Consider the following 15517-nt stretch of genomic DNA (forward strand, 5'->3'; position numbering starts at 1 on the left):
AACACGCACTTGTTTCTACACTTATTCAAGTTCTTAGTTTACAGAGGGCGCTTTTAAACGCGTGCTTTTCTAAACGAGATTTTGTGGTGATCGTGTTGTATAATCGCATAAAGGTAATGAGTGAGTGTGTAAATATTTGTTGCCATATGCATTTGGTCAGCCTTTAGAATTGTTCCGTGTTTGTTCACACAAGTTTGAGTTCACAGGCAGTATGAATGTATTTAATTGTATTTCATATTTCATTATGCCTAAATACATGTCACTTTTTTGTATGATCTTTAGCAACTCCTTATATTTTATAAGTGTCATGTATTTCTGTTCTTCCAACTTCTAAATGTCTACCAAAGTTTTCATCATGCCTAGTCTGTCATCATGGTCATACTCACCCTGAAACAATTATATATCCAATACAGCCCTGCATTGCGCTTTTAGTTTAGTTTCTTGAAATTATTATTGTCTCTGGGCTCCTTTAAATTGTATTATTAGAGATTTTTCTATCAGAAAACTAGATGTTATGGTCAACATAGGCCATAGTCTACCCCCTTATCCGTTTTTCATATAATGATCAGTTTTTCTATACCGTAATTGATGTAAAAAACGCCTTGTGCGCTCTCAAAATTAGAAAAAGGGGGCTCTTATTAGAATATAGTTTTGGTAAGAAAAAAAAAACAGAGTTGAAAGATCGTTAATATTGTGGACTATGCTGACAGCCTAATATGATACAAAAGAAGTCTGTGCGTATTATACACGATAGATATATTTTCCAGAATTTAAATGCCCATATTTAATGGTGCATATAACATATAGTTCACAACCTGTGCTGAGCCATTCATAAACGCATTTGTCGCTTTTATTGATAGTGTAAGGGCGTATAGTCACATTGATCAACAAACTGAAATAAAGTTTAGTCTTGAAAATAATAATGGAATGTAGGTATCTTTGCATACATGGCATAGGTAATGGTGACAAAGTTTTGAAAAGTCACTTGCTTGGTTTTGTGCGATTTTCCTTTACACTTTTTTTACTTGCAACACAAAGAAAATATTTCACCTGAGCATTGCTTTATTTATCGTGTGTATATTTTATAGTCGTTCTGACGTGACCCGTAATGGGATGTCCTCAGATCTTTGGTTAGCGGTAACGAAAACTAAGATCTGATTTGAATGAGATTGGTTGGACTTAGGTTCTATAAGGGTGGTGTTCGTTTCCGGAGCGTAACTGTTAAATACTTTCTTACAAAATTTGCATGTCTACCAGGCACATACTGAACTGGTGCCTTTTGCTATTTAGGAATTTTATGAATTGTATTTTTTACGTTTCCATGGCAACAAGTTGGATTTTAGTTTTAATATAGGGTGGGTTCACTTATGGAGTATAACAAATAAACTTAAATATTACCTTGCCAAACATTGCATGTCTATATATAAAGCACATACTGAACTGGTGCCATTAGATATTAAGGAGTTTTAGAAATGTATATTTTAGAATTTCCATTGCAGCTATTTTGACATGGACTAAGAGAAATGTTGGGTCAGTTACCTGGTTTGGGACCATAACGTGTTAAAATGGGCGGGGGATATAGCTGACTTCGTTGATTATACGCTTGTTTAGTTATTGTTTCTTGTAATTTGGCATTTGTTTGCATAAAAAACAACACAGAAACACACTGGTTTTACTTTCCATTTCATATGGATGCGACCATGGTGGATCTTTTGTGGGTAAACAATGTATGCTTCTTCATTCAACTCTTGCCTCATTAAATACAGGATTGCACATTTACTTGTGGTTACTTTACAGACAGCTGCTGGGGGGATATGTCATCTTTCTGATGATTCTTGTTTCATGGGTAACCTGTGGTATATTGGTATATGTTAGCTACCGTATTCGACCCAATAAGCACCTATGTCCCAATAAGCGCTCCCCCTTTTCCCCGGATGCCCGAGTAAGATTTACTTACCTGTTTTTTATATACGGTCAAGAATCTTTGTTGTCGGTTAATAAGGAGATGTTCACCAGTAAAACGTGAGTAACAGTTTATCTCTAGCCCCCCAGCGACAGAAGAATATCCATGAATTTAAGCCAATTTGACTCTGAATTGGTCCCAATAAGCGCCCACCCCTTCTGTCTTTATTTTAAGTGCCCTGGGCGCTCAATGGGTCGAATACGGTATGCATAATTCATTGCCATTCTTTTGATCATGTGTCTTATATGATATAGCTTCTAAATTCCCTGGTGGGTATTGCAACACACAGCCTTCATGTTGGGAGCCATATCATGTCTGCAGTATTGATCATCATAGTGTCATGTTTTGAGGGGCATTTGCAATCCATGCTGATTGGACCCGTGAAGATCCGGGGTAAAACAGGTCTTCAGCAACCCATGCTTGCCATAAAAGTCAACTATGCTTGTCGTAAGAGGCGTAGTCAGGATTGCTGACTTGGTTGAAGCATGTCATCGATCCCAATTGCATGGATTGATGCTTATGATATCAATCACTGGATTGTCTGGTCCAGACTCGATTATTTACATTATTTATTATTGCCGTCATATAGCTGGAATATTGCTGAGTGTGGATTTAAACAACAAAGCAAACCAAAACCATGCTGATTGGAATCAGGAACCAAAAGCAAAGCCAGTTTCTTTTGAACACAACCCTTTCACCACAGTCAGTAGCCAGCAACCCGTGAAGATCCAGGGTAGAATAGGTCTTCAGCAACCCATGCTTGCCGTAAAAGGCGGCTATGCTTGTTGTAAGAGGGGACTAACGGGATCGGGTGGTCAGGCTCTCTGACTTGGTTGATGATGTCATTGTATCCCAATTGCTTAGATGAATGCTTACGATGTCAATCACTCGATTGTCTGATCCATTTACAGACTGCCATCATATACCTCTAATATTGCTGAGTGTGGTGTTAAACAACAAACAAACTACTTTTAAGTTTCTATGCCATTGTTGTTTGTTTTAGGGGTAGTTTATTACACTATTTCTTTTAAGAGTTCGCTCGTCATGCCGAAGGCTGGGTTTGAAGGCAGCCTATTTCCAGTGTCCCCTTCCGTGACAAAGCATCACTCTTACATTATTTTTGTTTCAGATGTTGAAACGGAAAGCACCAACAGTTGAATCCGAAACTGCAAAGATTCCTAAAAAAACAGGGTCTGTTAAGAAAACAGGTAAAGTACCAAAGAAACGTGAAGTGAAAGAAAAGATTACTACAGTTGCAGAAAAAGAAGGAGGGAAGAAGACCCCGTACCCCAAGCTGATAGATGAGGAAACAAACATAGAGGTAATTAATACTCAAATAGCAGTGGATTTTGGGGCAAAGATGTAACCATGGTAACAGCAGTGTTTGAACTTTAATTTGGTATGAGTTTTGTACTTTTACTTTTTAGCTCACCTGACTGTCTTTAACTCTTGCATTTTTGAAACTACAAGCCCTATGCAGATGAATTTAGTATGAAGGATACCAGCTGTGGTGTCTCTAAAAAATGCTCACAGAATTCTAATCCAACTTTAAACACAGCCGCCACAGTGGCCATATTGAAAATGTCATTTTTGGCCATAACTCAACCATGTCTGCAGGTATTATTATAAAATCTGATATGCAGCAAGTGGTTGTTTTTTTTTGTTTGTTTTTTATTATGATTTTGACTTTTGATCCAGTTATAACCACTCTAAGGTTACTGCATTTTTACACATTTCCTCTGAAACTACTACAAGGCCTATGGATTTGAACTTGAAATGATCCCGGTTAAGGTGTCTCTAAACTTGCCCACAGAATTTCAGATCAAATTCTAAACATGGCCGCCACAGTGCTGACGTTGAACATGTCATGTTTCCAGTGTCACTGCATTTTGAAATCTCGTCTGAAACTGTAAGGCCTGAGGAGCTGAAATTTTGTTGAGTGATCCCAAGGCAGGACATGCTTACCCTTTCAGTGAACACCGGGTGTCATAACGGAATTCATATAATTTTCACTTTATTTAGCCTTTTGCGCGCAATGGAATCGGTTTCGGTGGATAATAAAGGCGGGTTGTTTTCTGATATTGACGTTTCATATTTACTTTCAAAGTGAGCCAAATGAAAAGGAGTATTTTCAATCTCAATGAAAAAGATCAAACTTTGAAAACTCCATAGAGGATATTATTGGAGTGTTCAGTGTCTAAATTCTGGTATTCCTGAGCGTGTGTCGAACAATCATATAATTTTCTATTTAAAACCGAAGAAGATGTCTACATAGGAACAAAGTTGCAACAGCAGCGGAACCACAATTTGTCGAATGACAAAACAACAATCTTCAGCTATGACATTCGTTTCTAGTGTGACATCATTCCAACCCCACGTCACAATAAGTTTCGAATGACGTCCACAATGTCGTCGGGATGGCGGAAACAATACACTGTTGTCACGTGACGTGATATGACCCTAAGGCATATATGATTTTTATGAACCCCGATATGTTTGCCCTCATAGGTAATAATGCTGCTTATTCTCTATAATTGTTGAAATCACATTCAATTTCAGTGATAAATCAAAACTCTTCTTCTAGTTGGCACACTTCAATTCAAAAGGGCACGCCTATGTTTACGAGTGCCCCGTGGCACGTGCACGGTTCAGGTGTATAGATCCTGTCTTCTGCTGCTCTCTGTGTGAGACCTCAATGGGGAAGTACTGGTGTCTGGGAGGGGATCAGCTGCTGCCTGGGGCTAGCTGTGAAGCAACTACACACTGTCTTTCCCTATCAATCTCACTGAGATAATGATAGCCTAAAGACATATCATGTGTGCAACTCTATTGTCCTTGCCTTCCTGAATATGAACAAAAGTAGAATAGTATGTACTGATTTGGATTAGTAAAGTAGAAGAGTGACGTTTGTCACTGTGTTCCTGTCCTTTTCTGGTATTGTAAGCCAAATATCCTTCTTGTCTGTTCCAACAAGAAATTAGGACAGGTTTCTGCCTGTTCTTGTTCAACCCGATGTATTTTTTTTTTAAAGTGTTATATTCAGTAATATTCCAATTATATCAGGCTAAATGAAATAAAAGAAATGGTTCTCAGGCAATGTTTTTTGAAAATATAGTGCGGGCGGTGTTTTTTTTAAGGTTTTTTGTTCAAATTAGTATGTAACCAAATAAACAGTTGTGAAACCAAATAAACAATTGTGTACAATAAACCTGAGAAAGAGCCTCCCTACCTAAATGTATTCCTTGATGAGTAAAATACTAGAATACTGTAGTTGACTACTATTAGACTTGTTATATTTAAGGATGTTTTTGGTTTGATGTGAGTGGTGCCTGAGAATTAAGACCAAGTCAAAAGTGCAATATGCTTGTGCTTTAGGAATACTTTTTGTGTTGATGTTATTTTATGTGTCATATTTTCCAATATTCACTACTGTTTAGAGTATTTCATGTGTTATTGTGTATATATTTTTTATTCCTTTTTTGAGTAAAATTTGTGCCAATTTCAATGTGCAGTGTTACCCCTGGAATCAGAGGCCCTTGTTACCATCACCGTGTCCTTAGTTCTCAATATGGATGAAAGTACAAATATGCAAAGTTTGAGGAAATTAGCCTTTCACTGTTTCTTATCACATCTTGTGTTCAGTGTTTACAAGATTAACACAGTCATTAACTTCAGGAGCTGTGTTGTGGTCACCATACTTACACTTCATAGCATTGTTTGTGAAAAATGAACTGAACTGGGATAGGGCATTAACATGCAGGAAGAGGCCATAACACCTATGTACAAGCTGTTTTTTGATTGGCCAATATTGACTACTTGTTAATCTTTTCATTGGTCGGTCAAAGTTTGCGAAAGGTTGTTCTAACGTGATCTGTAATGGGAAGTCCTCCGATCTTTGTTTAGCGTCATGTTTATTTCCATGTGATCTGATTACACATTTTCTAGTTGCGAATAGCCGCAAGATTACTGATTGTGGCGTTAAGCAATAATTACTCTCTCACTCACTCAGATCTTTCTTTAGCTGTTGCAAGAACAAACTTTTGGCTAATCTTCAGAAAAAGTTAGATAGGGGTTTCCCCGATGTGTGATGATTCTGAAGATAAACACCTGCAAATCATTTGGCACTACATGATAAATAGAGTGCTTCACTGAAATACAGTTTCTAAAGTTGCCCCATTGAGTGCAAATGACATATCAGTAAAAGATAATTACCATTAAGTGTTTCTGTATTGTAAATACCATATACATGTATTAGCAATAAGGCTCTGTAGCTCACCTGAATTATGAAGAAACAATGGTGGCTATGTTTGAATTTTGTTTATTAAATTCAGTGACCACACTCTAAAAGACTCCATAGCTGGGATCGTTCATACTTGAAGAAATGGTTGGTTGGTTGGTTTATTGTTTAACGCCGCACTCAGCAATATTCCAGCTATATGACAGCGGTCTGTTAATAATCGAGTATGGACCAGACAATCCAGTGATTGACATCATGAGCATCGATCCACGCAATTGGGATCGATGACATGCATCAACCAAGTCAGACCACCTGATCCCGTTAGTCGCCTCCTACGACAAGCATAGTCGCCTTTTACGGCAAGCATGGGTTGCTGAAGACCTATTCTACCCCGGATCTTCACAGATAAGCAAGGGCCAAAAGTGACATTTTCAGTACGGCTGCATATGGTGACAAAAGTATGCAATAAAAGTGACAGTGTACCACTTTAAATCCTACATTGTGTCCAGTATAGCCAATGCTTTGCGTGGAACAGTGTAGAAACTCACATACCATATTTCTTCTATCACACGTCTGGGCATCTTTTCATTTCTTGCAAGGTGACCTCATAGAAAGTAACATGGCTGTGATATTCCTTTGATGTGAGAATATGAATAGAAAACTATGCTTCCATACTGCAAAATGCTTAATGAATTTTAGTTTAGATCACAAATTTATCGTGACCTTTTTCTATATTCTCTGGAATTTTCTCCACAGTTTGTGTTGCATGTTATCTTTTAACAGAGCGATGAAAAGATTGAGTTCACAGCTAGTCTGCCAACACGTAACAACAAAGGGGAAATGGTATTTGCTGGCATTCCAGAGTTCCGACCAAATATGACGCCAAAAGAAGTTATGCAAGCTGGCAGTTTTGGAGGAACCTATTTTCGACCAATCAAATCTGGTGCTACAAGTAAGATTCAAACTTGTTTGTTTCATATATGATTTAGTAAGGTGGTGAGTATAGTTTTACGGTGCTTGTAGCTATGTACCAGCCCTAAGAGAGCTTGGGGTTGGGGAGTAACACGACACCAGAAAAGTGATGCAGGTCAAATTAGATATTCACCACCGCTGACAAACCTTGACACATCATCGGGGTAAATCTGGGTAAGATCAGAGGGCTCTGGCAAGTCTAAGGGATGCAACTCTGCTTAGCAAATTGCCGTTTAAGAAGACTGGGCCACCATGTCACACTGATCCCACCCATGTATTACTCATCAAGGTCTTTGTTTGAGGATTAAGACTTCATTTCTAGATAAATAAATTGCAAGTGATTCCATGGCATTCGCAATTGTGTTTTTGGCTGTATGTTTCATTTGTGTTATTGATTACATAAACAGCCTGAGAAGTTATTATTGTGGACTTCAACAGCCGGTATTATTACTATTTGATAATGATTCATACATGCTCATGATGTTGTCAGAATCGTACAATCAACTCTGCTTTATGCAGAGATTTGTATTGGAAATGGAAAGGGTTTTGTCGCTTTATATAATTATCTATGTTTAAGAAATTACTTCATAAATCTGCAACGTTGATTTACAGTATGCACACCAGTTTTCACATTGATACCTCCATAAGCTCATAAATATGGAAGTCCATTCTTACATGCTTGTTTGTTGCAGAGAAGAGCTATTCTGGTGTATGGAAGGAGCTGCCCAAGGACTGGCTGCAAGGTCTCAATATAGGAAAACAGGTGCGGGAATCTGGCTGTGTGTTTCTCATTTCACTGTTGATACGGACCCGTGAAGATCCCGGGTAGAATTGGTCTTCAGCAATCCATGCTTGCTGTAAAAGGTGACTATGCTTGTCATAAAAAGCGACTATGCTTGTCGTAAAAAGCGACTATGCTTGTCGTAGGAGGTGCCTAATGGGATCAGGAGGGCAGGCTCGCTGATTAGGTTGAAGCATGTCATCAATGCCAATTGCGTGGATTGATGTCAATCACTGGATTGTCTGGTCCAGACTCGAATATTTACAGACTGCTGTCATATAGCTGGAGGGGGCACGGGTGGCCCAGTCGTCTAAGGCGCCGTGATTTGCTATGCAGAGTTGCATCCCTTGGGCACGCCAGAAACCTATGATTGTGGGTTCGAATCCCGGTTCGCCCCGATTATGTTTCTAGGTTTGTCAGCACCATACCTGTGCTCGTGGGTTTCACCGAAGTGGTAAACGTCTGAGACCTGCATCACTTCGGGCTTTCCTCCCATATTAAGCTGACACGCCGTGATATGACTGGAATACTGTTAAAAGTGGCGTTAAACCCAACTCACTCACTCACTCATATAGCTGGAATATTGCTGAGTGTGGCATTAAACAACAAACAAACAAACACTGTTGCTACGAGTATGAAACAGTATTTAGGATCATTTTCAGAGATTTTGCTTGACTCATTTTGAGCCTTAAGTCACAGACTGTGCTCAATTAGGTAGCCAGGAATCCTACCATGTCCCGTTCACATGTTCATAGCTACAGAGGTCACTGTAGTGTCAGGATTTACATTGATTTTTTTTAAACAAGTGCTGTTTCTAGCCATGTTTTAACCATTGTTCAGCATAAATGAGCAAGGAAGGGTACATTTTGGATTCCAGTGTTGTGTACACCAGACAACAAAAGTACATTGAAAATGCCTCTAAGGTTGTGAACTGCTGTAAAGGGTGCCAATTTAATCTGGCTGTTTTGTTGATGTGTGTGATGCTCTGAAGCTAGATGCAAGACTGGCTCCTTTTTGGTCTTGGATCGGAGGAGAAGCCTTGTTGTTGTAGTGTTCACTCATCTTAGCAAAGTCCCAGGTTTGCTTCCACGCTGAAGTGGGGGCATGGGTGGCCCACTCGTCTAAGGCGCCGCAATTCGCTGTGCAGAAACCTATGAGAGTGGGTTTGAATCCCGGTTTGCCCCGATAATGTTTCTAGGTTTGTCAGCACCATACCCGTGCTCGTGGGTTTCACCGAAATGGTAAACGTCTAAGACCTGCATCACCTCGGGCTTTCCTCCCACATTAAGCTGACAGGCCGTGATATAACTGGAATACTGTTAAAAGCAGCGTTAAACCCAACTCACTCACTCACTCCACACTGGAGTACAATGTGAAGCCAATTATTGGTCTCCCCGCAGGGTAATACTCACTCCTGGTCCAATGTGGGCGTCTTGTCTTCCTCACAGGTGTCAGCATCAACATATGACGAGACGGTCAACACATACAAGGCAAAATGTGGCGGCAGCCTGGACATGTGGGAGTCAAGTGGCTGGATTCATAAACAAGACCCTTATGGCTGGTTCCAGTGGTACTGCAGGTGAGTGTAGGGTCAACACCTGACTGTGTCAGTGGCACTGGCTGTGAGCATATTACCAGGGGCAAGGCAACGGCAATGGCGTTAACTGACTATGAAAGGGAATTTTTGGGCTCGATCATAGCGCCACCAGTGGCTATTACGAGTTATGTCCCTCCTTTGTCTTTCCTATTGATCAATCAGATCAAAATGGCGGCACCCAGTCAAGACAATGTGATCGATAATCAAGATCTATATGGTGATAAGACCAGTCTTACACCATGAAGTGCATCAAATTATTTGAGCACCTTGATTAAAAACATGAAACAATTTGTAAAAATATCAACGCCCAGTTGGCGGTACACATGTTTTGCAAATCCTGCAATCATCCAAAATCTGCATGTTGAATTCCATGTTGTTAACGAACCGTATGTCTTGTTCGTTACGCAATTTATATTGGACTATGCATAGACTCGTTAGTTAATCCAAAATGTAACTGTAGGGTTCCAGGGAAGTTCAACAAGGGTGAAAACTGGACTTTTATAGTCAGTTAACTCCTTTGCCTCGGGAATATGGCATATTACCACATATGGCTGGTGGTTGCAGTAATGTAGATATGATACCAGGGTGCCATTGTACAACCCTAGGGCTACGACTGTGGTAAGTCTGTGTTACGGTATGGGAGTTATGATCACCTTAGTGCTCGGATTGCTTTGTACAACAGCACCCTGGACCCACACAACCCTACAGTGTTCAGGTAACAATTGGTACCCAGCCTGTTGTATGAGGCAACTCAATGGTTGTCAGGTGGCAGCATGAAGGACTTGGTTGATTACATGCCATTAAACCCCAACAATGTAGATTGTTGCTCATTTATCAATCATTGGATTGTCTGGTCCTGACTCCATTATTTCCAACTGCTGTCTTAGTGCTGAAATATTGTTAACAACAAACTGAATTTTTGGCTGAGAGCTATTGTAAGTAAAGATACATGCAGTGCATCTTCCTGAGGCAAGCGTGTCCACTAGTCTATATCAAAGCCTAGTTTCTACATCTTCCTGAGGCAAGCGTGTCCACCAGCCTATATCAAAGCCTAGTTTCTACATCTTCCTGAGGCAAGCGTGTCCACCAGCCTATATCAAAGCCTAGTTTCTACATCTTCCTGAGGCAAGCGTGTCCACCAGCCTATATCAAAGCCTAGTTTCTACATCTTCCTGAGGCAAGCGTGTCCACCAGCCTATATCAAAGCCTAGTTTCTACATCTTCCTGAGGCAAGCGTGTCCACCAGCCTATATCAAAGCCTAGTTTCTACATCTTCCTGAGGCAAGCGTGTCCACCAGCCTATATCAAAGCCTAGTTTCTACATCTCCCTGAGGCAAGCGTGTCCACTAGCCTATATCAAAGCCTAGTTTCTACATCTTCCTGAGGCAAGCGTGTCCACTAGCCTATATCAAAGCCTAGTTTCTACATCTTCCTGAGGCAAGCGTGTCCACCAGCCTATATCAAAGCCTAGTTTCTACATCTTCCTGAGGCAAGCGTGTCCACCAGCCTATATCAAAGCCTAGTTTCTACATCTTCCTGAGGCAAGCGTGTCCACCAGCCTATATCAAAGCCTAGTTTCTACATCTTCCTGAGGCAAGCGTGTCCACCAGCCTATATCAAAGCCTAGTTTCTACATCTTCCTGAGGCAAGCGTGTCCACCAGCCTATATCAAAGCCTAGTTTCTACATCTTCCTGAGGCAAGCGTGTCCACCAGCCTATATCAAAGCCTAGTTTCTACATCTTCCCGAGGCAAGCGTGTCCACCAGCCTATATCAAAGCCTAGTTTCTACATCTTCCCGAGGCAAGCGTGTCCACTAGCCTATATCAAAGCCTAGTTTCTACATCTTCCCGAGGCAAGCGTGTCCACCAGCCTATATCAAAGCCTAGTTTCTACATCTTCCTGAGGCAAGCGTGTCCACCAGCCTATATCAAAGCCTAGTTTCTACCATCTTCCCGAGGCAAGCGTGTCCACTAGCCTATATCAAAGCCTAGTTTCTACATCTTCCCGAGGCAAGCGTGTCCACCAGCCTATATCAAAGCCTAGTTTCTACATCTTCCTGAGGCAAGCGTGTCCACCAGCCTATATCAAAGCCTAGTTTCTACATCTTCCTGAGGCAAGCGTGTCCACCAGCCTATATCAAAGCCTAGTTTCTACATCTTCCCGAGGCAAGCGTGTCCACCAGCCTATATCAAAGCCTAGTTTCTACATCTTCCTGAGGCAAGCGTGTCCACCAGCCTATATCAAAGCCTAGTTTCTACCATCTTCCCGAGGCAAGCGTGTCCACTAGCCTATATCAAAGCCTAGTTTCTACATCTTCCCGAGGCAAGCGTGTCCACCAGCCTATATCAAAGCCTAGTTTCTACATCTTCCTGAGGCAAGCGTGTCCACCAGCCTATATCAAAGCCTAGTTTCTACCATCTTCCCGAGGCAAGCGTGTCCACTAGCCTATATCAAAGCCTAGTTTCTACATCTTCCCGAGGCAAGCGTGTCCACCAGCCTATATCAAAGCCTAGTTTCTACATCTTCCTGAGGCAAGCGTGTCCACCAGCCTATATCAAAGCCTAGTTTCTACATCTTCCTGAGGCAAGCGTGTCCACCAGCCTATATCAAAGCCTAGTTTCTACATCTTCCTGAGGCAAGCGTGTCCACCAGCCTATATCAAAGCCTAGTTTCTACATCTTCCTGAGGCAAGCGTGTCCACCAGCCTATATCAAAGCCTAGTTTCTACATCTTCCCGAGGCAAGCGTGTCCACCAGCCTATATCAAAGCCTAGTTTCTACATCTTCCCGAGGCAAGCGTGTCCACCAGCCTATATCAAAGCCTAGTTTCTACATCTTCCCAAGGCAAGCGTATCCACCAGCCTATATCAAAGCCTAGTTTCTACATCTTCCTGAGGCAAGCGTGTCCACCAGCCTATATCAAAGCCTAGTTTCTACCATCTTCCCGAGGCAAGCGTGTCCACTAGCCTATATCAAAGCCTAGTTTCTACATCTTCCCGAGGCAAGCGTGTCCACCAGCCTATATCAAAGCCTAGTTTCTACATCTTCCTGAGGCAAGCGTGTCCACCAGTCTATATCAAAGCCTAGTTTCTACATCTTCCTGAGGCAAGCGTGTCCACCAGCCTATATCAAAGCCTAGTTTCTACATCTTCCCGAGGCAAGCGTGTCCACCAGCCTATATCAAAGCCTAGTTTCTACATCTTCCCGAGGCAAGCGTGTCCACCAGCCTATATCAAAGCCTAGTTTCTACATCTTCCTGAGGCAAGCGTGTCCACCAGCCTATATCAAAGCCTAGTTTCTACATCTTCCCGAGGCAAGCGTGTCCACCAGCCTATATCAAAGCCTAGTTTCTACATCTTCCTGAGGCAAGCGTGTCCACCAGCCTATATCAAAGCCTAGTTTCTACCCTTGCCACATCAAGGCTACTCTTCTTTGCTTGACCCTGGCACCACCTCGCGTAGATCACGAGTTGTAGCCCTTGTAATGAAAAAGTCGATATCTAATCAGATCGCAGTTTTTATCTCCGCTTCACAAAAAATGGCAGCAACCATTGGTGATGACTTCGTTGAACAGATAACTTGAGACTCAGGTGAGATTCTGTATGAATCTAGGGACCCTTTTATCTGTAACTTTTAACATTAGGGTTATGACAAGGACCACTTTATGTCTATGCTTAGTTTAAACCACTGATATGTTTCAGGTTTTATCAAGGGCGTCGGACAGAGGATGATAGACGTCAGATTGGGCGGTGGTTGAGGTGTGCAGGCAAGACGGGACGGTGGCGGAACAATCTCATCTCTAAGTGTGTGAAGAGTGGGTGTGGCTACGACAACCATGGCATCTCGCCAGTGGTGCGACAGACGTTACAGCACTGGGGGTACAAACTTAACAAGGAGGATTTTGATGTGTATGCAAAACAAAAACGTCTTTTGTGAGATGAAATGTGAAGAAAACCTTCCGCCTCCATCTTTGACTGGACTTACGGAAAATAAGAGGGGCACTCCACCCTCGGCGCATGCAGAATCTGCTAAAAATACTCAAATGTTGATATCAACACTCAGGAAATATATATGTTTCTTTTCTGTGATGAGAGTTAGCTCCCCTTGGCATGTGTGCAATTACAGATTCCTGATGCACTGGATGTGAAAAAGTGAGGGTTGCAACTTCAACGATGAAGCAAATAGTTTTTCTTGTTAAAGGGCAGGGAAAATGCGAACCTTACACGACTTATTTTTGTATTTTGGAAACCTGATTCTCCCACGAGCTTGCCTCAGATGTTCCTTCACAGAACAGTTCCACAAATGTTTAAAGATGTCTTCTTGTACCATGTATGAAGGAGAGACTGGTGCCTTACTGGAGGTTTAAGCTATATAACGACATTTTTAGGAGTTCTTTTTTATTTATGTACCGAAATTCGGGTCAATCAATTCTAATGAATTTATGGTTTACATGCTGCTTTTGCAGTGGATGTCAGTAACTAACATGGTGTGTTTGTTAGTACTACAGATTCTGTCTGTACACTGTCAGATTTGTGAACTTTTTAGTTGAAAGAGGGGTACATACTGGAATTGTTCTTCAAAATTGTCATTCTCAAACACATGTCAGCTTGGCTGTGACTATTTTAAATCCTTTATGATATTGGGTTTCTTGTTTCAATCCTCTGATAGGTGTTGCTTCGTCCAGCGCAGTGAAAATAGTGCCGAACATGAGTCAAACCAGTCTAATCATAAGAAGCAAGTTTTTTATTAATCCGCGGAGAAGCAGCCCTTCTATATTTCAATACTTTCAAAGTTGGTGTGTTGTTTCCCTTTAATGTCCTGGAACTCTGGTAGAGAGTTCATGCCAACACAAGTGGATAGGCAGTCAATGGTGGACCTGACAGGAGCTGCTCCATGTAAATGAGTTACTGTATCAGATCAAGTAAAAGGATTAACAATATATGAACCTTTTGATGTCATAATTTCAGTCTCTATTTTCAATCTCCATACTCTAGACATTAAAGGTAGTGTTCAAATGATGGAGGAAAATGGAGTGTTTGCTTCTCTCACTGGTCCTTACGTTACATAATCAGCTATTAGTTATTGGTGTGGATGAGGTACCATTCTACAATAGTGTGTGGACGAGGCATCATAATACAAAACAAAGTTAAGAAACGTACACTTCTTTACAAGAAATCATTTGTCCAAGAAATTAATATGGCCTGTTTCATAAGCGTTCATTGACAGTGTTTCAATGTGTATTTGTGGCACATCTACTTCTGGCACCATGCAACATGATTAGAATGTCTGACTAAACATGTCCGTCATTTCTTCCTGTTCAATAACAGTGCACCACTTATGGCATAATAAAAGATATTTATCATATTATGGGTAGGGTTCTCTGCAGGATAAAGCCAACGGATAAAAACGATATCCATTGGGGTCATATGCGGATAGAGATGCAGATATCAAAGGTCAAATAGGGACTACTTTCACTTTTTACAGACATGGCGTCGCCCTTGTCATTCGGCGATTGAGGATTAACCATCAGGAGTCTGGAGAAACTACTGGGATAATTGATATCATTAACAAAAGAACAGTCTAATATATCAAAAGTCAGTGTCTAACTGTGACGTAGCTAAGGCATTTTACAAGTTTGGGCAACTTTGGAGACAAATTGCGAAACAATTTTGCGAGGGCACTAGATCTAGCCAAGCGGGATCAGTAGCCATATCTGTGCTTGTAGACCTCTGCGGCTTGGAAACTTTTCCACAAATTAAAATAGTTGTATTTGGCCAAAATATGTTTGAATTGTTACCTTGTTTCGTTTTGTCGCTGTGTGTACATCTGACTGCACTTCAGAACGTTAGGACAGGACAGGCTGACTGTCAACAACGTCTGAACGTGGCTGTGACGTCTCATAGATTAGGGTTAGACTAGCTTCCCTTTGACAAAGGGCAGTTACTCTAGCGGACAGACCGATGGATTG

At 41.3% G+C, this 15517-nt stretch overlaps 1 protein-coding gene and 1 long non-coding RNA gene across 2 annotated transcripts; both read left to right on the forward strand.

The window, feature by feature from the left end:
* The first annotated feature begins 48 nt into the window (after nt 1-48).
* Nucleotides 49-3138, forward strand: LOC125371969. Its single transcript, XR_007217925.1, has 2 exons — nt 49-113; nt 3093-3138. It is a non-coding gene; the product is annotated as an uncharacterized LOC125371969 (long non-coding RNA).
* Nucleotides 3139-3140: 2 nt separating this feature from the next.
* LOC124116641 lies at nt 3141-15206 on the forward strand (the record flags this gene model as incomplete). Its single annotated transcript, XM_046478060.2, has 5 exons — nt 3141-3284; nt 6984-7152; nt 7865-7935; nt 9402-9532; nt 13251-15206. Coding segments are annotated over 5 exons (750 nt in total), but the record flags the coding sequence as incomplete, so codon positions are not given.
* Between the last annotated feature and the right edge of the window lie 311 nt (nt 15207-15517).

This window comes from Haliotis rufescens, unplaced genomic scaffold, assembly GCF_023055435.1.
Source record: "Haliotis rufescens isolate VD_foot unplaced genomic scaffold, xgHalRufe1.0.p SCAF_32, whole genome shotgun sequence".
NCBI classification, from domain to species: Eukaryota; Metazoa; Mollusca; class Gastropoda; order Lepetellida; family Haliotidae; genus Haliotis; species Haliotis rufescens.